Source organism: Myotis nattereri (assembly GCF_964212035.1).
Source record: "Myotis nattereri genome assembly, chromosome: 11".
Taxonomy (NCBI): Eukaryota; Metazoa; Chordata; class Mammalia; order Chiroptera; family Vespertilionidae; genus Myotis; species Myotis nattereri.
In genome coordinates, this window is record NC_138086.1 from 7,515,721 (window position 1) to 7,540,985 (window position 25,265).

Consider the following 25,265-nt stretch of genomic DNA (forward strand, 5'->3'; position numbering starts at 1 on the left):
ATTTCCAGTCTTCTCTCCCTGGCAGAAATAAGCCCTGCTTCTTTTCACAACCAGATGTTATGTGCACACCTTTCTCAGTTCTGATGCGCTGGCTGGGGAGCCCAACTGGTTTAGACCCCAGAGTTCTCAGGGGAACCCTCTATAGCTGAGATATCCATCAGGAACTTCAGCTGCTGTCTGTGGGAGCCTGGCCAGCCCTTTCATGCCTCCACACTTCCTACCAGTCTCTATGCAGTCTCCACTTTCCATCCTTAGTTGTCAGGGTTCTCTCCAGTTAGTCTTCATTGACTTTTCAGAGTGGTTTTTCTATACTTTAGTTGTATTTCCAGTTTGTTCCTGGCAGAGTATCAGTGTAGCTTCCACTTACTCTATCGCCATTTTGGAATCTCTTCCTCTCTTTTTTTTTTAATTCTCACCCAAGGATACGTTTGTTGGTTGTAGAGAGAGGAAGTGAGAGAGAAACATTGATTGTATGCCTCCCGTTTGTGCTCCAACTGGGAATCAAACTTGAAACCTATGCCCTTACCAGGAATCAAACCTGTAACTTTTTGGTGTATGGGATAACATTCCAACCAACTGAGCTATCTGGACAGGACTAGAAATCTTTTCTGCTGGCAGTCTTACAGACTCAGAAATTGACTTATGATTAGCAGTGTTCATTAACCGCTGTATTTTTTTCTTCCTTCTGTTTTCATAGCTTATGTGTCTATGACATTACTTACCAAATGGTTTGTTTACACAGTATGGGTCTCACTTTGAAAGCCCATCTCATCACCACATCTGAAAATGAGACTCAGGTTTGGCTGGATTGACTTATTGTCAGGACTAAATTGTTGTGTCAGTGAAGAATAAAGCAGTCTATCAGATTCACTTGAAACTGCTTTCCCTTTTCTGCCCAAGTTGTACAGACAGGAAAGGCTGCTTCAGAAGGGAAATCTTAGAATGTTCCCTTTAGCCTAATTTCAATTTAAGTATGATAAACAAGAGAGATTCAAACGTGAGTCACACCTTTCTCCAGGGAAGCTCCTCCTCCAATTTAATTTGGAACACTCCTTCTATCATCTGGTTCTTACCACTCACCACCCCTTTAGTTGCTATATTTCTCCTCATTTTTGAACTAAGCCTTTTTAACCTTTTTGTCAAATTTGTCACCTCTAGAATAGAATGCCAGCCTGTCCAACAACACCATCCTCTAGATATAACATCTGCCACCTCCCAAGGACAGCCACAGCCTAACCTGAACTTTATAATAACCCCTTTTCCCTGTGTGTGGTCTCCCCCTTTTTGCTCCTTTCTTTCTCTGGCAGAGAGGAAGAATCTCTGGGTCTATGGACCGGCAGCACTATGCTCTCTGACAACAAGAAGATGTTATAAAGATGAGATCTCCATCCATTTATTACCCTTATAAAGTTATAAGGCCCAAGGTTCTTCAGGGGGGGATATGTTAGTGTAAGTAGCAAGATATTAATAAAAGAAGAGAACAAAGGGAATTAGACATTATGAAGCCTAATAAACTGATAAGTTGAATCCAATGTTGGGCCTGCTTCACTGGAAAGCTATAGCTTCACACATTCCCCAGGAAATAATCGATCCATTCCCTCTGGATTACTAGAGGTGGGACAGAACAATAAAGAAGAAATTCCTCTGCTGGATGCATGCCTAGCAGAAGCCAAGACTGTACAGGGGGGGGTGATTCTACTATGAGGCATGCACAGAAGGACTAAGATTGAAACCATAAAGACCTGTCTTTCTAGCCTGGAAAGAGGATCAGATTGGATAAGGGACACAGCCCCTACAAAAAAAATCTAGAAAATGGATTGGTTAGGGGGATGAAACCAGCAGAAGCAAAAGACTGGGAAAGTTCATTGGTTATTTTTTTTTTTAATATGTATTTTATTGATTTTTTACAGAGAGGAAGGGAGAGGGATAGAGAGTTAGAAACATCGATGAGAGAGAAACATCGATCAGCTGCCTCCTGAACACTCCCCACTGGGGATGTGCCCGCAACCAAGGTACATGCCCTTGACCAGAATTGAACCTGGGACCCTTGAGTCTGCAGGCCGACGCTCTATCCACTGAGCCAAACCAGTTAGGGCTCATTGGTTATTTTAAAAGGGTTTCTTGTCCTTCCCAAGCCCGAGATAATACAACCCAAGCTTATTTAACAAATCTCTTGCACTCTCTCTCTTGCTTGGTAACACACACCCCATTTGTTTGGCGTTCTCTCCATAGCAGCCATGCAGCCAGCAGTTGTGCAGACTCCAACCACTGGCATCATCAGCCAGAGAGCATCCGAGAACAACCTACACTAGCTGGATGAGGACAGATATGGCCGAAACTGGACTAAGCTTCAACATGGGACAGAACTTTTGGATACGGGACTTTGTACTGGGCTTAATGAAGACAAGGCTAAACATTTTCATGGAGATGGACAGAGATGAGACACTGGGAACCTGAGGGTTGCCTTGTATTTCTACCCAAATAAATCTTACCACCAGGCCTCATCCTCCTACGTGGGTTCATGGAAATGCTATTCTCGTGCAAGGACCCATTTCCACCAGCAACACTTTTATTTGCACTTGTGGCTCCTAAAAAACTGAGATTATAGGATAAGAAGTAGGCCACAGGAATGGAATGGTGTACTGGTTTCTAAAAGCAGTTCTAATCTGCAGAGAGCTTGTGAAGTATTTCCTATGATTGAGGAACAGGGGAAGAGGACTAGGAAGAGGCCAGGCCTCGGGCAGTTTGCTGGATACTTACTCTGTGTAAGGTAATACACAAGGGCACAGACCCCACTAGTCATCACACTGGTATAAAGGATCACTTTTCCCAGAGGCACTTGTGGCATCCTGCTTCCTAGAGCCTAAAAAAAAAGATTAAAATTTATTGTTACACTCAGGTTTGCGTGAAGGGCTTTGTTGGTCTAGATTGGGCCCAAAAGGAAAGAAAAGCAAGGAGGAAGCCTACAAGGAGACAAGGCCATCTTTCCCCCTTTGCTTCCAGTCAGAATGCCAGGGCTGGTTCTGGAGCCAAAGCAAGTGTCCTTCTGAGGGTGGCCCCCATCCAGGACCCATGCTATGGGGGTAGTGGCTGAGCACAGAGCAAGCATTAGCCCTGCTGTCTTGACAGACAGAACCCCAACTTGTGTGACAAATGCTGCCTGGCCAAAAATCACAGCTACTCTGTGTCATGCTGGCTCCTTTTGTGGCAACAGCTGATCGTGTAAGCCGTTGAATGGGTAGCCACTGACTGCTTTTCTTTCACATCAGGAAAAATGTCCTTCCCTGGGGATGAGGAAGCTGTGGGCATGACTTTCAGGCTGAATGAACAGACAGAGAAGAGTCAACTCAGCCAATTCAGAGTACCATAGCCAACCCTTGCATAACTCCTGTCCCCTGAAGGTCTGGGTCGGCTAAGAGCAACATGTAGGCCTGATGTGGCCAAACCTCCTCCTTCTCGGAGACCATTCAACCTGACTCAAAGCTGTGAAATACTCAACCATAAAACAAAGCAGTATATGGGTTTACATCAGGGCTTATCATTCAAAAGCCCAAAGGGCTAGAAAAACTCACACAAATGAGAGCAGTCATGTGGGCCAAGTCTGAATGAGTCTTCCAATTTTTTCAAATGGTTTTTCCTGTGAAATTGCCTAAATTCTAAAATTTTGTAACCAATTAAAAAAAACTAACAAAATACATCTGCGATTCAGATTCTTTCTGCGGGCTTCTAGTTTGCTGTGACTGCTCAAGCAGCATGAGGTCATCCTTACCCTAGGTGAGAAAAATTCATCTTTGTCTTGGCTGACATTTCTCAAAAGAGAGAGATAGAGAGAGAGAGAGAGAGAGAGAGAGAGAGAGAGAGAGAGAGAGATTGACTGATTTGAGTTGACATGGAAATTCCAAGTTTAGGTAAAGGAAAAAATGACCATACGCATTTATGTCCTGAACACTTAACCTTAGATTTTATGAGCTTCTTTAGAAAACAAAGCCTTTATGTGGCCTAATGGAGTGGGAGGGATTACAGTGTAGAACTGGGTATAATGCTGAATCTGTGAGTTAAGGTAAACACATTCTTACTGTCTGCTTCTCTGACTTCTAGAATATGGAGAGTAATAACAACTGTCTACTTATTATTTCCAGAAATGTGACAGTAAATGAATGCATAAGAAGGCCTGTTGGAAAAGAATATTCTCGTGTGAATATTCCTTTTGGAAACCTACAATTAAACAGACCCTTAAGTAGTCTTAAAATTGACTAGTTTCATACAGAAATAACCTTGAATCCAGGTTTATGTATATAAAGAATTTTGATCAACTTATAAAATGAGGCAAGGTTAAGTTTTCGCTTATCCATGTATTATATAGTTTTGTTTAACTAAAAAAAGGCAGCTGAAACTCAAATGTACAAAAACTGCTGTAAGAGTTTCAGCTGGTGCAATGTAGCATGCAAGACTATTTATCAAAGTTTAATGTAAAGTCAATAAAGTAATGTAATCTGGAAATAAACATTTAGTCTAATAATGAAAATGGTCAGAACATCTCCAACGAATGCATTAGTGAGACCTTGCCTAATTTGAAAGCGCCCTCAACAGAGTAGGACAATGAGCAAGAGCTCTGCAGAGTTCCTCACCAGATTGTAGTTCCTAAAGTTAGCAGGAGGCATGGAATAAAGGACATCCTGGAACACTGCAGAGAACAGCCACCCCATCTTTCATGTGCAGTTACAACCACAAGTGAAAATGAATGACCAGGAGAAACCCACAGCTATTCAGGCAGCAATTTTCATCTACTGTCTAACTTCAGGGTACCCTGGAGGACTCTAGTGGGGAACCTGGCCAGGAACATTCATTACCTTTTGCCACTGTGTAACACGGCTTTCTTGAAAATCATCAAAGGAAATTTGCCCTGCAATTAGAAAATGATTTTACATTAAAATCACTTTTTCAAACCCAATTCTCTCTGGTGTCTAATTTTATAGAGCCAAGATTTATTACCAATCCAAGCCTTAGAACGTGAACATGAAGTTAAGTTTAACCTCTAAAACAAGCCTTGTCTATAAAGGGCCCTAGTTTTCCTCTTTCTCTTCTGCCCTTAAGGAAGAAAATCCAAAGCCAGCCACCAGGAGACTGATGTGGGCAGGGGAGGGCGCACTGCAGCGGCAGTGGGCGTGTCACCTCAGTGCACCCAATCATGGGCCTGTGAGCAGCCCACCGAAACAAGATGCTATCAATAGAAGCTGTACACCATGGATTAAAAACAGCTTTTCAGGGTTAAAAAGAAATAAATATATGCATAGCCTTTAATAATATTGATAATAACAGTGAATATTTGTATCTCTTACTATTAGGAGCCTGGTATTATTGTAAGCACTGTACATATAATCATTTAATTCTCATAACGATCCCAAGAAGTAGGAACCATTGTTATCATCTCCAGAGAGGTTAAAGTAACATACCTCACGTCACACAAATAAGTGTGTAAGTGGTAGAACTGGGATTCAGACCCAGGTGGTCTATCTCCAGGGACTGTGCTTTCAACCATGATATACTGACTTTAAGATACCCATTGATTTTAGAAATACTGAAATGTCAAAAAAAATCATGTGTCTCTGAATTACAATATATTCGTGCAAAAGCCTTGTCAGGTATGCCCTCCCTGCTATTTTTCCAGACAAGAATGTGGCATGTATATGTACCTTTATTCTTTCTTTTGCTTTTGGTTGTTGCGGGCTTTCAAACAGTGATGAGGGGAATCCAGATAATTCACTATAATTATAATACAACCATGAGATACATCTGTGCAACTGGGCATGTCACAACCCTACCAGGGTGCCACGGACAGGGTAACAAGTTAGACTCATATACAAATGGGGCAAAAAGTACGTTAACAGTCGTGAGTAGGGGCAACACAGAGTTTACGCTTGTATTATTACTTATTAATGTATTATTTTCCATATGAACAACTGTAAGCCTACTTTTGCCCCGCCCTGTATTTATTAAGATGGTTTTCTAACAATTGGAAGTTCTCTGAAGTGTCTTGAAGAAGCGGTGGGTGCCTTTTTCTAATTTGCACAAAGGTGCCTAGAGGCGAGCAGAAGCCTGGTCAGTGTGACCAGAGGGTGTACCAGGGGAGGAAGCAACACCAAGGACGTGGTCAGCCCTGTCTGGAGATCAGCAAAGAAAACTGACTCCGAGTAAGAGGAAGGTGAAGGAGTGGGAGAAGGGCTTCAGATCCGTAAAAACAGCAAGCAAAGGCCGCGCGGCAGAAACAAGAGCCGCGGCACTGTGGAGAGCTGGTGGGGAGCCACAGGAAGTGGGCCTGCAAATGGAGGCGTCACTGCCATGAATGGCCGTCTACGCTGCTAGACTCCACTGTGTATTATTCTGTATTGTATTACTCCTGGCATTGGGCTCTGTCTTACCAGCTGAGTCTATCAAAGTGAATTATTTGCTCTATACTACCCCGCCAAATTGCCAAAACCATGGTTCATCTTAATATGCTAGAAGCAGGCACATAGGCAGGTGAACTGAAGTGTTACCACTGTTAGCTAATTACTAAAAGAAAGAGAGCAAAGGGAAGGCCAAACATTGTTACCCACAATCAGCTGGGAAGCAAAGGCCTGTTTGCTTCATCGGGAAGCTACAGCTTCACACCCCAAGAAATTGTGGCATTGTTCCTCCAAGGGGATTAACACCCCTCCCTTCCCCAGTCCTGTACTGGATTGTGTATATGGGAGAGGGGGACAGGAGATTAAGACATACTCAATAAGTCAAAATGGCTGAGGGGGAGGTGCTGGATCATGGAGGCTTGTCGGTCTAACCTGGGAAAAAGATAATTGGTTAGGGGGTGGACCCCAATGCAAGCCTACGATATCTTGGGAAGATATTTGGTTATTTTGAAAGGCTTCTGGTTAAAACCCAGGAGAACAAAGCTCTCGCTCTCTAGCTCCAGACCTGTGCTCACCCATGCTCACCCCACCCAAGCACTCTCCATAGCCATATGGCCTTAGCAGCCGCATGGCCAATGCCTCAAGCAGGCTCCAGGCAGGAGCCTGGGTACAGCAGCAAAGCAACAAACTGCAGCTGGGAACACAAGTTAAACTCACCAAATGCAGGACTGGGACTAAGCTTTAATATGGCACAGAATCTCTGGACATTGACTCTACGGTACATACAGAACTTGAAAATTCAGAGCAAGGTTAACAGTACTAAACAGAGTAACATGTTGTAACTGCTAATTTATAGATTTATTTTACTCCCAAACTTGTTGTCTGCTCATAGGATCTATATGAAATATAATATGCACATAACCTTAATACTCGTTCTATTTATAACTCACTATTAGCAACAGGAAGAACATATAAACATATATATAACAACAGCTAGAAGTAAGTCTGATGCTTAGATCATAATTTTTTTCTTAAATGCTCCTGTCTTAGTTCCCAGAAATGTGCACCTCTACATTCTATTCAGTGTGTCTGCATGGCTGCTTTTGCTTTCCATTGGATATCAGTGGAGCTCTTAGAACCAATGGTATCCCAAAATATTAACTGCTGAGGTTTAATACTTAAGAAAAATTTATTTTTTGTGTCCTTACTTTATAAATAACTTTCCTCAGAATTTGGGATTCAAATAAACACAAATTTCCTGAGAAATGCTAGGAATGTTTTCCCTTATGTAAATGCTACTTTATTCAGAAATTATCTGCTTTGTGTCCCACGGTGAACAGCATCCATTGGGAGAATTACATCTCAGCAATAATCATCCTATTTTTTCAGCCTATATCCCAATTTCTAGAGCTACCTGGTATTGCCGGTTCTTGGCTTTTTTGAGGATTTATAAGGCAAATATGATTGGTTTCAGTTTTTCCCTCTGCCAACTTAGGTTGACCATGAGTCTTGGGAATCTAAATTAACTTCCACTCATTCTTGGGCTATTTAGTTTTCTAAATTGTATTGCTATTGTCTCCTTTCCTGAAGTTCTTGTCCTTTTGGGTTTTCACTATAGTTTTAGCAGGATTTCAATAGTGAGCAAGATTAGAAAAGTCAATGTACCATCTTTTTAAATAGATTTAAGAGTCAAATATTAATTCTTAGTAAACTGTCCAGTTTTTCTGAAGTGAAAATTTAAAGCAATTGTTTTCCAACTGACAAGAAGCATCACAATATTTACTGACTTTATTGAGGTGACACTGGTTAATAAAATTATATAGGTTTCAAGTGTACAATTCTATAATACATTATCTCTATATTGTATTGTGTGTTCACTACCCAAAGTCTCCCTCCGTCACCATTTATCCCCCCTTTAACCTCTTATACCTGCCCCCACCAAGTCAATCTACCATCTTAATCCCAAAGGAGTTGTTAAAACAAGTATCTTAAGTGATTCAATACAGGTGGTCCCAAAATTACACCTTCAAACACTGAACTAGTGGATAATTAGTAGAAAGCGCCCAGAATAGTAAATATAACTATAAATAGTAAAAGAAGCTGAGGATGTTTAAAAGAAAATTCTGGGAGCTACCACAGCTACTTCATTAGCTAAGAGGTTAATGGGGTAAGAGAAGTTAGGCTTGTTCTCTATGCTTCCACAGAAAATGAGAGCCAGTATGTGGAATTGCAGGCCAGAGATTTGGTAAAATTGAGAAGAATTTCTTAGCACACAAAACTATTCCAAGAAGGAAGGAATGAGCTGCCTTGGGAACCAACAGACTCAAGAACAGGCTGCACAGCAACTAAGCCCTGGATAGTTTTGCGGTCCAACTAGTTGCTGAGGCAATGTTAACACATGAAAAACAAAATTAACAAATAATTAAATGCTAGATGGGTGACATTATAGAAGTAAAGTCATTTTAGGCATACTGAGTGAAAGCTACCAAATATAAAGGTAATAACTGCCTGGTCCTAAATTTTCTTTTCTCGGTTGGAATATAATTTTGGTCCACACAGACCACACTCATGTGCATTTATCCCTTGATTTACTATGAGCAGTTGAAAAGTGATGAGTTCCTGCTATGAAAATGTCCCTCTGAGCCACAAACTTAATTATTAAGCATCTTGTCCTTACCTAAAGTACATGTTGGCTTAAAAACAGGTCTCCTGGCATCTATTCTCCTCACCTCCTCCAATCAAGGAACAGAGAGGACACCAGATAGGATGGAGCAAGTGAGCAGGGAAGAAGAGACATGATATGAAACTTTAGCAGAAAGCAGTGAGGCCATATCACAGGTTGGAAGAAGGGAGGAATGTGGTGGGTTAAGTTAAATATTTCAGGCTTATTTTAAGTATTATGGTAAATAGTAGAAGAGTTTCAAGCAGCAAATCAACATGATCAGATTTTATATCTTTTTTTTAATATATTTTTATTGATTTCAGAGAGGAAGGGAGAGGGAGTGAGAGAGATAGAAACATCAATGATGAGAGAGAATCATCGATTGGTTGCCTCCTACACACCCCACACTGGGGACTGAGCCCACAACTCAGGCATATGCCCTGACCCCGGAAATCTAACCGTGACCTCCTGGTTCATAGGTCAACTCTCAACTACTGAGCTATGCTGGGAGGGCAGATTTTATATCTTTTAAAATAGCTTTTAAAAGGGAACCCTTGTGTGGTGTTGGTGGAAATGCAGATTGATGCAGCAACTGTGGAAAGCAGTATGGAGTTACCTCAAAAAACTAAAAATGGAACTGCTTTATGACCCAGAAATTCCACTTCTGGGAATTTATCTGAAGAAACCCATAACACTAATTCAGACGAATATAAGCACCCCTATTTTCACTGCAGCATTATTTACAATAGCCAAGATATGGAAGCAGCCCAAGTGCCCATCAGGAGATGAATGGATAAAATAGCTATGGTACATTTACACAATGAAATACTTACTACTCAGCTATAAAAAGGATGGACCTGGAGAACATTATGTTAAGTGAAATAAATAAGCCAGTCAGAGAAAGACAAATACCATATGATTTCACTCATATGTAGAATTTAATTAACAAAGTGAACTAACAAGCAAAACAGAAACCAACTCATAGACAGACTCAACAGGCATAGCTCTGTTGGGGGCGGGGGGAGGGGAGCTATTGTGGGGGTGAAGAGATTAAGAAAAGAACTCATGGACAGCAATGCAGTGATTGCAGGGTAGAGGGGGGAAGGGGAAGTAGAAGAGCGTATGAGGGAATAAGAGATGATAGGTAAAAAATAAAATAGATTTTATATGAAAAATAAAATGGAGGTAATAATACTTTTCGGTAGACCAATTAGGAAGCAGTATCCAGAGAGATAATGGTAGTTTGAACTAGGGTGATAGAGGAAGAAATGAGATGACATTTGAGAAACTCTAAGAGGAAGAATAAAGAAAATGTTGAAAGGTCCTAAAGATGGTCAGAGACAGTTTTCATGAGCATCTGGATAAATGGTGGTTCCAGTTCCCAGGGAGGTATATACTGTCAAATGTAACGCACTACAAGTGTAAGGAAAAGGGGAGTCCTTTTTTGGGTGCATTATATTTGAAAACTTATGAGTTATCTAAGTGTTCATGTCTCACAAGCCCCACATCATTTCCCACTGAATATCTCCATTAAAGCTTCAAACTCAGGATCTGACATTTGACATCTGTATCTTTCTTCTGCATCTGCTCCATTTGCTGATTAATTAATGCCACCAATTTTGAGGAATGACAGACGAGCTTCCTACATGTGATAGAAAAAGCTGGAATATAAAATAACTTAAGTCTCACTAGTAAGATTCTATGACTTATGAATTTATTCTTAAAACTAGAGTTATTCGCACCACAAAGGTTAACCTTAAGTAAAGAGTTAACTCATAACTCTGCAAATATTTAAAAACATTTGAAAATAAATACATAAGTATTACGGGTACTTTTATCCACAACTTGTTTGCTAGGAATATTACAAGAATAAGAGAGATTTTGGAAAGGATCCAAGTAAATATATTCAATAGTTAATGTTAACTCTTAATTAACTGTCCTGGTTTTCAGAAGTGAAAACTTAAAGTAATTACTTTCAGCCAACAACAAGCATCACAATCTTTATTAATGTCCTACTATAGCACAGCTTCGCCACCTGTTAGAAGATATCACTACAAAAATAGTTTTATTTCTGAGAAAGTTTGTGAGTTTCTGAAAGAAAACAGACTAATGGTTGCCAGAGGGGAGAGGAATTAGGGATCTAGATGAAAAAGATGAAGGGATTGAGAAATACAGCTCAGTAGTTACACAGTTATGTGGATGTAAAGTACAGCATAGGGAATATAGTCAATACTGTAATAACTATGTACTTGTATAGGGCCACTTGTGTACTGGAAATATCAGGGGGAACACTTTATAAAATATGATTGTCTAACTATTATGTTATACACCTGAAACTAATACAAAATAATTGAATGTAAATTGTAATTGAAAAAAATTTTTTAAAGACAAAGTTGATTTTGTCCTTTCTAGCCCATTACACTTGGATAAAACCATTAGTATACAGAAAAGAAATAAATTCAACTTCACCAATTTCCACAATTAGAAACCACAACATAATATTTACTTTTTGGTTTTGATTACGTGATTGAGGGAAAGATGTGACCATGAAAAGACAGCATGAGAGTTTTTGAGATGAGGTATATCTGATTATATTGATGGTTACACAAAGCTATACATGTGTTAAAATTCATAGAACTGTAAACCAAAAGGCAAAATAGTCAAATTTACTGTATTACAATATTTTTCAAAAACATACTCAATAAGAGGATAAAAAGTGCCATATAAATATCTGGTTGATTTCAGAGAGAGGGAGAGAGAGGGAAAGATAGAAACATCAATGATGAGAATCACTGACTGGCTGCCTCCTGCATACCCACTACTGGGGATAGAGCCCACAACTCGGGCATGTGCCCCGACCAAAAATCGAACTGTAACCTCCTGGTTCAAGGGTTGACGCTCAATCACTGAGTCACACCAGCTGGGTTACCATTTTTTAAAAACTGGGGAAAAATCATAAAACGTTAGACTGTGAAGTATTCCCAGAAAATTCAAATGTTGCCAAATTATGTTTTTGAAATATGAAATATTGAAATATATTTAAATATTTCTAGTGTACATCCATAACTTTTAGAAACACTTCTAGGTCTATGTTTAAATATTTCAACATGTTTGTGTCAGATTAGGATCGTCCTAATTTTGTTTGGGCATTAGGCCTTTGGGCTAAAAATGGCAAAACTGTTCAATTTTCTGCCAATACTTTTGCATTCTAATGTTTTATGATTTTCCTTTTATCCTCTTATTCTGTATCTTTTTAAAAATTATCATACAGTAAAAGTGACTACTTTGCCTTTCTGTTTACAGTTCTATGAACTTTAACACTAGTACAGATTTGCATAACTACTACCATAATGAAGATATGTCTCATCTCAATAATACTGGGGCTATCTCACTCTATTCCTGACATAGACAGGTGTGATGCTAGGTAACAATCTAATAATGGAAACTAGGAATCAGTATTTAACTTTGATTCTGGTACCCTGAAAAGAAGCCTTATAAAGGCATTTTTTATTTGATTGTGTATTGCCTCTTTCAAAAAGCTGGGGTATAAACAGGCTGAGCTGGGTGCTTAACATCTGTGTAATCTTGGTATTGGCAGGATACTAAGCAAGTAAGTTATGTTAAAGTTCCAAGTGTCTGCAGCATTCAAGTCCATCTGCAGACCTTTCCAGTGCATTTGTAGTTGCCAAATGTTATAAGGTGCCAAGAGCACTTTATAGGATTCCACTTATATGAGATACCTAGAATAGTCAAACTCACAGAGACAAAAGTAGAATCATGGTTGCCAGGGGCTGGGTAGCAGGGAGACAATGGAGAGTTATTTAATGGATACAGAGTTTTAGTTTTGAAGATAAAGGTGTGGAGAGAATGGTTCAGAAAGTTGCACAACAATATGAATGTATTTAATGTTACTGAATTGTATGGTTAAAATGCTAAACTTTGTGTTATGTATATTTTACCACAACTTAAGCAGTGAAGAAACACAAAATCCTCCTGACAAATCAGGCCATAGGGAGAACTAGAAATTGTATGTAAAATAAAGATATGCAACTAGAGAGCTATGGTAATATAACTTTCCTCAGTTTCTCAAAATGTTCAGCGACCTTAAAAATATTTGAATTACCACTACGAAATAAAAAAAATATAAAAATATTTGAGTTAAACCTATGAAATGAGAAAAACAAATATAAAAATGTTAATCAGATTTTATAAAACTGTATTCCCAGCATGTCCCTATCAATATAGAACCAATATAGTTACATCCAAGCTCTGTACATATTAAATCCTCAAAGAGCCATTGCCGGTTTGGCTCAGTGGATAGAGCATTGGCCTGCGGACTAAAGGGTCCCAGGTTCAATTCTGGTCAAGGTCACTTACCTTGGTTACAGGCTCAATCCCCAGTAGAGACAGTGCAGAAGGCAGCCAATCGATGATGTTCCTCTCTCATCGATGTTTCTATCCCTCTCCCTTCTTCTCTCTCTAAAAATAAATAAAAATATATTTTTTAAATCCTCAAATAAACTTCTATTAACATAAAATAAGTACCACTACTTGATGACAACTGTCCAGTACAGCTCTCACAAATTTAATACAGTATATTAAACATGAATAAAAGAATAAAGGAGTAACTTCTACAAGTCTGTTTGAAATAGAAAATTAAATGAACCAACAAAACTGAAGCAGATTATAGCATATTTTTCAAGGCAGGTAGGTAAGGAGGCAATGTCTATAATAATAAACATTCTAAGTTAAATATGTACTAGGAATGCATATGTCACACTAACCAGGGAACTACTATGTTAGTTTCTATAACGCATATAATTTAAAGCAGTATCCCAAACTACACCCACAAAAGCCTACAAAAGGAAAACACTGACTACACAAAAAAATGTAAGACATCAGTATAGTAAAAGATAAAAAACAAAATTTAATAGGCAAATAGACTGAAAATATTTGCCACATATCTAAGTCAAAATAGGTGAACATCTCTATACAAAACTCTTACAAATCAGTAAGGAAAACACAAAATTCAATAGGGAATAAACAAATTATATAAACTATTTCTTCTGGCTTCATTTTCAAATCTCATAATGCTGTACACATATTCTTTACGGCTTTTTCCTGGGCCTGGTCTTCTACACACAGCAGTTATTGTTCAACTTACTCACTGAATTGCCCCCACAGACCTTAACCATGGTCTTCAGAGAGAGTAAATATTAACCTCACATGCTTTTCATTTAAAGGAACTATAGCATAATCTACAAGGCTTTCACATATCTGATAAGGGACTTACATCTAGAATATATATGCCCAGCCAATGTGGCTCAGTGGTTGCGCATTGACTTATGAACCAGGAGGTCACAGGTTCGATTCCAGTCAGGGCACATGCCAGGGTTGTGGGCTGGATCCCCTGTGGGTGGCGTGCAGGAGGCAGCCAACCAATGATTCTTTTTCAACATTGATGTTTCTATCTCTCTCTCCCTCTCCCTTCTTCTCTGAAATCAATAAAAATATAATTTAAAAAAACACTCTAGAATATATAAAGAATTCTTACAATTCAATGATGAAAAGAATAATAACCTGATTAAAACTGAACGAAGGATATAAACAGACATTTGTCCAAAGATACACAAATGGACAATAAGCACATGAAAAGATGTTCAACATCACTGGCTACCAGAGAAATGCACATCAAAACCACCAGACACAGCTCACCCCCAGGAGGACGGCTAGAATAGAAAAGACAACTGCTGACAGGGATGTGGAGAAATCAGAACCAGCCTACACTGCTGATGGGAATATAAATGGCGCAGCGGCTCTAGAAAACAGTCCGGCAATTCCTTCAGATGCAAAGACCCAGCAATTCCACTCCTAGGTATATACCCAAGAGAAACGGGGACATGATGCTTGCGTTAAAACTTAGACATAAACGTTCACAGCAGCGTTATTCATATTAGCCAAAACAATCCTAATGTCCATGAACTGACCGGTGGATAAAGGGTGGTATATCCATAAAATGAAATATAATCCAGCAATATAAAGGAATTAAGTACTGATACCTGCTACAACATGGATGACATAAATGTGAAGTGAAAGACAATCAAAAAAGACTAAACATAAAAATATCAAGAAGCCATGCGTGCGCTAGCTCTTTCCTTTTGCCTCGTTGCTACAGAGTGAGCAAGATGGGTCACCAGCAACTCTACTGGAGCCATCCGAGGAAATTCGGCCAGGATGCTCGTTCTTGCCACATCTGTTCAAACCGCCATGGTCTAATCCGGACGTACAGCCCCAACATGCATCGCCAGTGTTTCCGTCAGTACGCGAAGGACATAGGTTTCATTAAGTTGGACTAAGTGAACTTCCATGAATGGGTTGTTCAAGACATCCACCTTATCACAGAATGCTATCTCTTTGTACATAAAATGATTTTTAAAAAACCTTCAAATATATATTTTAAAAAGAGACCACACGCTGTATGATTTCATTTATATAAATTACCCAGAGTAGGCAAATATACAGACAGTAGATTAGTAGTTACTTAGGGCTAGGAGTGCAGTGGGGTTGGGGAGAAAGTCAGAAGAGACTGCCCATGGGTTCAGGGTTTCTTTCGGGGTTAAGAAAATGTTTTAAACTTGATCATGGTGTAAATGCAGTTGCTATCCCAGAGGAACTGCCTTGTATGTCTTAAGCCTCAAATCTTGGAATATTAAAACAGAGCAAAAGAATCTTTAGATGGGGCAGAAAGCAACATTGTGTCCCAAAGGAACTGTCTGCAAAGATAACAAGAAAGCAGATATTATGACTACTGGACTGATGACATCTAAACTGAAAATATTGTTTACAATTAGCATCGCTATGTTAACTGATCTGTACCAACAGAAATGCCTCCCTTCTATTGATGTAATTGTTCCCCTTCCCCTTCTCATAAATAACCCTGGGCTTCTACCTGAATGCTCTGGTCACAAATAAATGCTGCTTGCCTCTCACTTCGAAAGGTCTTTCATTTTTAGATTAACAGTGTTGATGGTTTTACCACTTTGTGAATGTATCTTTAAAAATCAATGTACATTTTAAATGGGTTAATCCTATGGTATGCGAACTATATCACAATTAAGCTGTTTGTTGCTGTTTCTTTAAAGAACCTTAGACTGTATTCACCCCCGCGCCCCCCCCCCCCCCATTATATCCTCAGCTCCTAAAACAGTGTTTGGCAATGTTAGGCATTCAACAAATTCTGACTAAATGAAAGGTAAATTTCAAACATGGGTAAACCATGATACAACCCTGTCATATCCAAAGTGATGAGATTACTGCAGGTTGACATGGGGGGAGTAGTGTGTCCGTTTAGGGGTGTTTTCCTTGAAGGATGAGACTGAGAAGTTCAGCAGAACTAAGAACTGAGAAGTTCAGCCAGGCTAAGGGCTTTTCATTCACCTGAGTCAATGGGAGTGACAGCCAGATTCTGCGCAGAGGAACACGGGCTGCTTGTCAGATGCGCGGTTTAAACAGAGCGTTGCTACTTCTACCCAAAGAGAACACCTTGAAGTAGAGCAATGCCCCTCAGGTGAGAATCGGGAGGAGATGGGGAAGACAGACAAGCAAATATCAAAATATAAGATTTTTTAAAAAACATGTTTTATTGATTTTAGAGAGGAAGGGAGAGGGAGAGATAGAAACATCAATGATGAGAGAGAATCATTGATTGGCTGCCTCTTGCACGCCCCCTACTGGGAATCGAGCCGAAACCCAGGCATGTGCCCTGGACCAGAATCAAACCTGGGACCCTTCAGTGTGCAGGCTGACGCTCTACCCACTGAGCAAACCAGCCAGGGCAGATTTTTAATAGATTTTAAAAATTACACTCAGCAGACCGGGCGCGCGCGCGCACACGCACATGCACGAAGACGGACACACATACACATACATGCACGTGCACCGCGCCCTACACTGAAATCATACCGACAGTCAGCCCCTGGATGGCGCTCACGTGTGGTCGGGCAAAAGGTGTTGTGACCATTGGCCAGAAAACTCTACAACTATCTTGGCAGGGTCCTCCTCCCCGTGCAACTCAGGACCACCACCGAGTGCCCGGTTACACCTCTCGGGGGACCCCACTCCCCCAACTCTTCACAATGTGCTCCTGGGACCGCACAGCCAGATCAGCTCCAGGCGCTTCACAACTCGCGGGGGGGGGGGGGGGGGGGGTTCCCTAGCCGCATCCCCAGGGCGCAACCCACCGCCTGCCTCCGGCGCCCCGCGCAGCGGAGGGAGCGAGCGACAGCGGCGGATGACCCCCGAGGGCCCGGGCGCCCTTCAAGCGGCCCGCCCCGCACGCAGCCGCGGCCTCCCGGCTGCCGGAACTAACCTTTCGGGGCGCAGGAGGGACCAGGCTCCTTCTCCCTGGGGAGAATCTAACTTGTCCGGGGCAGAAGGAGCGGGAGGCAGAAGGAGCAGGTGGCGGAGGCGAAGAGCCGCAGGGCTGGAGCCGCAGGTGAGGAGGGGGCGGGACGAGCCTGCGGGCCGCACGCCCCCGGGAGCAGTCGAGACTTCCGGCGGCGCCTCCTCTGGCGGCTAGAGCGTCAGCTGCGGGACGTGCTTGCCCCACGTGGACTAGAGCGACCCCGCCTGGCGGACGGGCTTCAGCTTCCTAGTGTTGAGGCTCCTGCCAGGAAGGAGTTCGACTCCTCAAATCTCCGCTTTTTGTTTTCTGGGTCTGGGCCGGATCGGCTGCCTCCAACATGCCTCCTACTAGGGATGTGCCCTTGGCCGGAGTTGAACCCAGGACCTTTCAGTCCGCAGGCCAACGCTCTATCCATTGAGCAAAACCGGCCAGGGCTCGGCGCGGAGATTTAAGCTGCAGTCTCTCTTGGCTCCTTTCAGGGCTCGCGGGCTTGGCTGACCCCCAAGGACGCGAAGCCACAGGCCCCCTGACCCCCGCACTCTGGCCCTGAAATCCATGTTGCTCCTTTCGCTAAGAAAGCTGGCAACAATAAAATGTATCTTATTCACCAATTAATTTGCTAAATCCAGGGAATGCACAGGGAAGAAAAAGCTGAAATGGCCCTGGCCAGGTAGCTGTTGATCAGAGCGCTGACCCATATGCCAAGGTTGTGGGTTCGATTTCTGGTCAGGGCACATACAAAAATCAACCAATGAATGCATCTATCTGTCTATCTATCTATCCATCTCTATCTCTATCAAAAATGAATAAATAAATTTTGAAAAATTAGAAAAAAAGAGAAAATACTGGAGTGGTCTCTGTTCTCATGGAATTTACTAGTAAAATAGGTAATAGTATTTACCGCAGAGATTTGTAAAGGAGGCAAAGTACTTAGAATAGTGCCTGGTGTCTTGTAAGTGCTCAGTAAACATTAGCTATTATTATTTTCATCTTGATCATTCTGTAACAGAGAATAAAAACTTTATTCTACTCCAACTAACCATGAAGCGGAATTAGAATAAAGTGTACTAACAAGCTGATAAAAGGAACTCACACCCTGCAGTTTCCTTATAAGCATATTGCAGGCATCAGCAGTTCCAGTTCCTGCTTGTACAAGACAGGGCCATGACGGTGACTTCGGCTGACCCAGCTCCCCCAACGGCAGGAATTGGCTAGCACTGACCAGTTCCATATGCTGGCACTACAGACCCACATTGGGACCAGCAAGGACATTGCCACTCATCTCTTTGTTCTGCTTTCCCTCTCCCTCCCTATAAAACCCCTGCCTGCACTGAGATGCTGAGATGGGCTTTGTAACAAGAGTCCCCCATCCTGACATATGTAAAACTTTCAACAATAAAGAATAATTTTTAGAAAAAAGAGTCCCCCATCTTCTCAGGTGACCAGTACTTGAATAAACCTTTTTCACCAGCGTCTGTCTCACAAGTTTGGTTTTCATGGTGCAGGCAGCTAAACCTTGGTTCCGATTACAGTTCCATGATCATCATAATCATTGTTATCATCATTTACTTTTTTCGTGTCAAGCTTGAAGTCCAAATACATTCCCTCCATGAAGCAACGAGCCTCGGGACTGATAGGTCACCTAAATTGTGTTCCAAAACCAGACTAATCCAGTTCACTCTTCAAACCACACACCTATACTAGGAAAAAATTAGATTGTATACACGTACTCTGTGTGGTGTTGATATATTATGCATACTATAAAACTGTCCTAAGATATAGAACTTTAAAAGGATGAGATAAAAATATGAATAGAAGTTCTATTATTTTCTTCCCATGCAACAAATAGGTTTGTCATTGATATATTCCATCACTTTGGAATCTATTGGCTAACTGAGCACATTATCATGGGGGCCTCTCATTAAACTATGAATTCCCAGAATAGCTCTTTTACAAATCATATTTGAGCTGCTTGAACATAAAGACTATCTGAATGGTGTCTTACATCAGAGGAAATGAAGAAATAAAATAGGTATACACTGAGTAATCTTCATTGACCCAACATTGATGACTGACTTCTTAAATTTCCAAAGATTGCAATGCCTTACAACTAAGTTGATATTTTACAGAATAAATAAACTAACCAAAAGCTTAGGAGGTTTTGTATAGATGTACTTTATAGTATTTATGAAAATGAACCCCAGATCAATTAGCTCTGGTACCATATCAGAAATAGAAACATACTTACTTTGTAGATAAGAAAGCATAAAATAGGTTTTTCTGACCATTTGCTTGAAAACTCTTAATTTACATTTCTATCACTGGACTTTAACCTGCCAAAGTTTTATTTACATTTTTAACATGGTTTAAAAAACACTCCATAGTAAATAATGTTACTATGTGTCTACTCAATATTTATTCCCCTCTGACATCTTTGTAACAAAACCCATTTTTGTTCAGATAGCCACCCTACTCCCAATATCAGAAAATGATACTGATCTCTAAACCAGTCACCATACAGGATTCCTCTGGGAATGACTGGTTATTGGTCAAGGGATAGGCAAGTGATACAATTGGCTTAATCAGACTGAAGGTAAGAACTTCCATTTCATATTGAGGGGACAGTTTCTAACAGATCCTCTTGACATTGAAATGTCTAGCCCGCACTGGCACTGGAAGCCATCATGCCAACCACAAGGAAATAAAGCTGCTTCTGAGGACAACTAAATGAAGTGATGAAGATATTCCAGTCAGAGAAAGACAAGTGCTGTATGATTTCACTTATGTGTGAAATCTAATGAACAAAATAAGCTAACAAAATAGAAACAGACTCATAGATACAGAGAGCAGACTGACAGCTGTCAGATGGGAGGACGGTTGGGGGACTGGGTGAAAAAGGGGAAGGGATTAAGCAAAGAAAAAAAAAACCCTCATAGGAGAGAGAAACCAGAGAACTTGTATACTTATATGCAAAACCCATGGACATGGACAATAGCATGGTGAAGACCTGGGGGAGGGGGTAAGGGGAGGGGGCGGGACTGGGTAGAAAGGGGCAAAATGGGGGGCGGGGGAGACATCTGTAATACTGTCGACAATGAACAAAATTAAAATTTTAAAAAGAATAAGAAACTATAAGTGGTAGAAGCAATAGAAGCAAAGTAAGAAATAAGAAATCATAAAGCATGTTAAAGGACTCAAATTTGTAATTAAAAATAAATTAATTGAGATCATGGTCTAGTTGTATATTTTTAAATCTCAAATTTAAATTTTTCTCAAAGACAGAGGAGTAGATAACAAAAGGAAGGCAGGAAAATAAAAATCAACTTGAGAAGAAACTAAGTTTCAGGGAAAGAGCTGGGGAAGACAATAATCTTTCCAAGTTCTTAATCTATTATAATGATACCATTGTAATTATCTAATTATTAGTAATATAGGAAAAAAGCAGAGGAAAGGCCAGACATTATAGGCATGTTCCCTGCAAAACATTGGGAGAAGGGGACTGGATAAAGGGAAAATAGACACATGTCCAGTAAAGTTGGAATGACTACGGAAGGTACTTGACTAACAATCACACCTGAGGATAGAGATGGTTGGCCAGAATGGCCATGGCCACTGCAATCCCCGGGAAGATTTGGGATACATAATTCCCCAAACAAAGAAGCTTATTCTCTTGTGCTCTTATGCTCTTGGTTCTTTTTGTATGCTTGGCTCATGGCTCACGCTTGGCTTCCAGCCATTCACCCACATGCAATGGACTAATGGACTACAACTAGCCTGATGCTATATACTGGACCAGCTCCAACATGGAAAGGAAACTCTTGACACTGGCTTTGCCTAGCTCTACTGAAGCCCCACCTACATTCTTCTATGACTGGACTAAGGGAAATGGGACTTTAGAAATACAGGGATTTAATTCCACACAAATCAAAATCACTAGTTCTCCCATAAAAAAAAAAAAAGAAAACCCTCATAGACACAGACATTATGGTGATTACATGATTTATTCATCGAGATAGAACATCACCACGCTATGAAATAAATCTCAATAAATTTTAATAGATTGAAATTATGCATAATATGTCTCTAACAATAATAGAATTAAATTAGAAATAACAGAAAAATATAGGGAGAAACCCTGAGTATTTGGAGTTATTTAGGAGTAATTTAGATCTTTAAATATGTGTATTATAAAAACAATAAAGGTATAAATTATGATCTAAGATTCCACCTTATGAAGCTAGAAAAAAAATAAAGCAAATAAAGTCCAAAAAGGTAGGAGGAAGGAAATAATAAAGAAAAAAGCAGAAATAAATCAAATAGAAAACAAATAATAGGGAATGTTTCCAAAACGAAAGATTAGATCTTTGAAATATCAACAATATCCATACATTGCTAGCTAGATTAATAAAGAAAGAAAGAAAACACAAATTAACAACATGAGGGATGAAAGAGGTGTTATCACTACAGATCCTACATACATTTAAAATTCTGAAGATGGTATGACCATTTCAAGATACCTGAAATGAGGCAAGAGGCTATTGGATGTGGCCACTCTAGTATGGGAACATGACCATGGGTGAGACTGAAGTTCAATTGGGGCAATTGCTGAGGGGAGCTCCTGGTGGAGGAGTGGGGAGTGTGTGTGTGTGTGGGGGGGGGCGGGGAGTAATGAGTTTTTCATTCCAGGGGACCCCATCACCACCATTCACTTATGAGAAGAAAAAAAGGGGAAGAGTCACATTAGATTTAAGACATATAAATTTCTCAAAAAAAAAAAAACAATGAAAAAGTAATAAGTTAAAGTGGCAAGAAAGATCTCCTAAAATGACAGTATTTAGACAAAGAAAGGGAAGAACATTTCCACCTGAGGAAATACTCTGAGATAAAGCACAAAGTTAAGAAAACAATTTAACAAAAGGAAGAAAACAATACAATTTAAAAATGGTCAAAAGACCTAAATAGATAGTTCTTCAAAGTGGATATACAGGCGGCCAAAAGGCATATGAAAAAATGCTCAGTCACTAATGCTGGGGTTCTTGTCCCAGCATCAAGAAGGGTTCCGCAATCTGGAGAAGGCTGTGCGTAGATTAAATAGGAGTCCAGAAACGAAATATAATTTTGAAAGGCATTTAGGGGTCAGAGGAGCCTAGTTTAAAGGAAACTAAGATCTAAGATCCCCTTGTCTCAGGACCCCATGCTTTTTATTAACACAATTTGTCCTGAGGCGAGGCAGAGATATATACTTCAAAGGGTCAGGGTTTCCTATACAGAGGCATTGTCAGAATGAAAGAATTAGCCTACAGCTGCTCAGGTGTTTGGCCAGTAGGAGGCAATAACATGTAGATTAAGATGCCCTGAGCTGTCTGGCAACCAACAATCAATTTAATGTATCCTATTCAGGTTTGGGTAAATGCCATCAGCCATTCCCAAAGGTGACTACAATGTGTCTGATCTTCTGTTGAGTCCCCAATTTCCATCAATCTTTCGATGAAACTCTTGCAATTATGACATGCTGGAATTGGCTTCTGGCAACTAATCACCGGAGAGATGCAAATCAAAATGACAATGAGGAACCACCTCACACCTGCCACAATGGCTATCATCACATAAATCATTATTGAAGTCTATTTTGTCAAATACCAGGTATGAGTATTGCTGCTTTTTTTTTTTTCATTTCCATTAGCATGGAAAAAATTTTCCACCCCTTCACTTTCATTTTGTCTGAGTCTTTTGTTCTGAGGCAGGTCTCTTGTGGACAGCATATATATGGGTCATGTTTTCTTATCCATTCAGCTACCCTATGTCTTTTGATTGGATCATTTAATCCATTTATGTTTAAGGTTATTATTGATAGGTACTTATTTATTGCAATTTTTAGTTTTTGTGCCTGTATTCCTCCCTCTCTTTCTATTTTTTCTTCTTACACCAGTCCCTTTAGCATTTCTTGCATTCCTGGTTTGGTGATAATAAACTCATTTAGCCATTTACTTATTTATTTGTTTGTTTATTTTTTGTCTATGAAGCTCCTGATTTCACCATCAATTTTGAATGATAGCGTTGGTGGATAGTAAAGTCTTGGATTCAGTCCCTTGCTTTTCATTACTTTACTAGAGGCCTAGTGCATGAAATTCATGCATGGGTAGGGTCCCTAGGCCTGGCCAGCAATCAGGGCCGATCGGGGACTTCTGGCTTCTGGCCGGGGCCTTCTTTCCCTGGCTGCCAGCTGCTGGCCAGGGCCTTCTTTCATTCTGTGCCGTCCCCTGGTGGTCAGTGCATGTCATAGCAAGCAATCAAACTTCCAGTCTCCTGGTCAAACTCCCAAGGGGACACTTTGCATATTAGCTTTTTTTATATATATAGATAGATATACTTCATGCCACTCCCTTCTGGCTTGATGTGTTTCTATTGAGAAATCAGCTGGTAGTCTATTGGGAGTTCCCTTGTAGGTAACTTTCTGTCTATCTCTTATAGCCTTTAAGATTCTTTCTTTGTCTTTAATGTTTGCCATTTTAATTATGATGTGCCTTGGTGTGGGTCTTTTTTGGGTTCATCTTGATTGAGACTCTGCTTCCTGGACTTGTATGACTTTTTTCTTCCCCAAGTCAGGGAAGTTTTCTGTCATTATTTCTTCAAACAGTTTTTCTATTACTTGCTCAGTTTCTTTTCCTTCTTGCACCCCTATTATGCTGATGATGTTTCATTTCATATTGTCCCATAGCTCCCTTAAACTCTCCTGCTTTTTAATTTTTTCCCAATTGCTGCTCTGAATGGATGTTTTTTCCTACCTTGTCTCTTAACTTGCTGATTATGTCCTCAGCTTCTTCTTGTCTACTGTTGAATCCTTCCAGGGTATTCTTCATTTCCTCTGGATTCTTATTCATGTTGGTGTACTTCTCACTCAGCTCTCTTTAATTCTCATTAAGTTGCTTGTAATTCTCACTCAGATGTTTGTGCATCTTTATAACCATTACTTTAAATTCTTTATCTGACAAATTACTTGCCTCCATTTCATTTAGTTCCTTTTGTGGCAATTCCTCCTTTTCTTTCATTTGGGGGTTATTTCTTTGTTTTACCATTTTAGCAGTCCAGTAGTCTGGGGAGCTGGGTTAGGTGGGTGGGTTTATCATGTTGTCCCATGTGTTCAGAGGTGACTGGTCCCACCAGATTCCAGCAATGTGTCTGATCTTCTGATGGCACCAGGTTAGGTGTGTCCAGTCTCTGTAGCATGTCCCTGCATGTGGTATGCCTCAGGTCACATCTACTGGGCAGTGTCAGGCAGAAGGGCCATTTGCCCAGGGGCACCACATATGACACAGTGGGTCACAGTGACAGGTCCCTGTATCTGGGGGCATTTGGGTCACCCTGGCAGAGCTGAGTACACCACGTTAAGATGGTGGGACCAGTCATCCAGGGGCACTGGGTCAGGCGTGCTGGCTCAGGGTAGCAGGTCCCTGTATCCAGCCTGGGCATGTGTCAGGGTGGTGGGGTGGGCTGGGTCCTCCTCTGCTGGTGCAGGGGTCAGGCCAGGAGCCCCCCTCACCTCTATGGTAGGGTGGACTGGCCCCTCTGCTCACAGAGGTCAGAGTCAGGCTGAGCACCCTGATGCTGAGGAGGTGGGTCTTTCTCTCCCCTGTGGAGGAGGTGGCTGCCCAGTTGCTGACTCTGCTCACTGAGGTGTTGGGGCAAGCTGGGCACTCCGCTGCCGAGGAGGAGTTGGGTCAGGTGCCCCATTAGGAAAAATGGCAGGCCCGGCCTGTCGCTCTGCCATGGAGGAGGGGCAGGCCCTGCACACTGCCAATAAAGCCAGCCAGCC

General features: G+C 40.8%; 2 protein-coding genes across 4 annotated transcripts in view; one reads left to right on the forward strand and one right to left on the reverse strand.

Annotated features, from left to right (window-relative positions):
• The window catches only part of COA1 (cytochrome c oxidase assembly factor 1), a 35,571-nt gene extending 17,982 nt beyond the window's left edge, over positions 1–17,589 (reverse strand). For all 3 annotated transcript variants that reach the window (XR_013996580.1, XR_013996581.1, XM_081102136.1), the window contains exons 1-4: positions 17,417–17,589; positions 13,426–13,527; positions 4,851–4,903; positions 2,761–2,863 (exon numbers count right to left, since the gene is read on the reverse strand). Coding sequence is in view for 1 of the 3 variants with exons in the window: in XM_081102136.1 (XP_080958262.1) it covers positions 2,761–2,848 (88 nt within the window). In the remaining 2 variants the exon portion in view is untranslated. The remainder of the gene's footprint in view (positions 1–2,760; positions 2,864–4,850; positions 4,904–13,425; positions 13,528–17,416) is intronic.
• LOC308527437 (small ribosomal subunit protein uS14-like) lies at positions 15,234–15,404 on the forward strand (the record flags this gene model as incomplete). The annotated part of the gene is made up of 1 exon (XM_081102768.1): positions 15,234–15,404. One exon carries the CDS (start codon positions 15,234–15,236, stop codon positions 15,402–15,404), a length of 171 nt encoding a protein of 56 aa, XP_080958894.1.
• Positions 17,590–25,265: the final 7,676 nt, after the last annotated feature.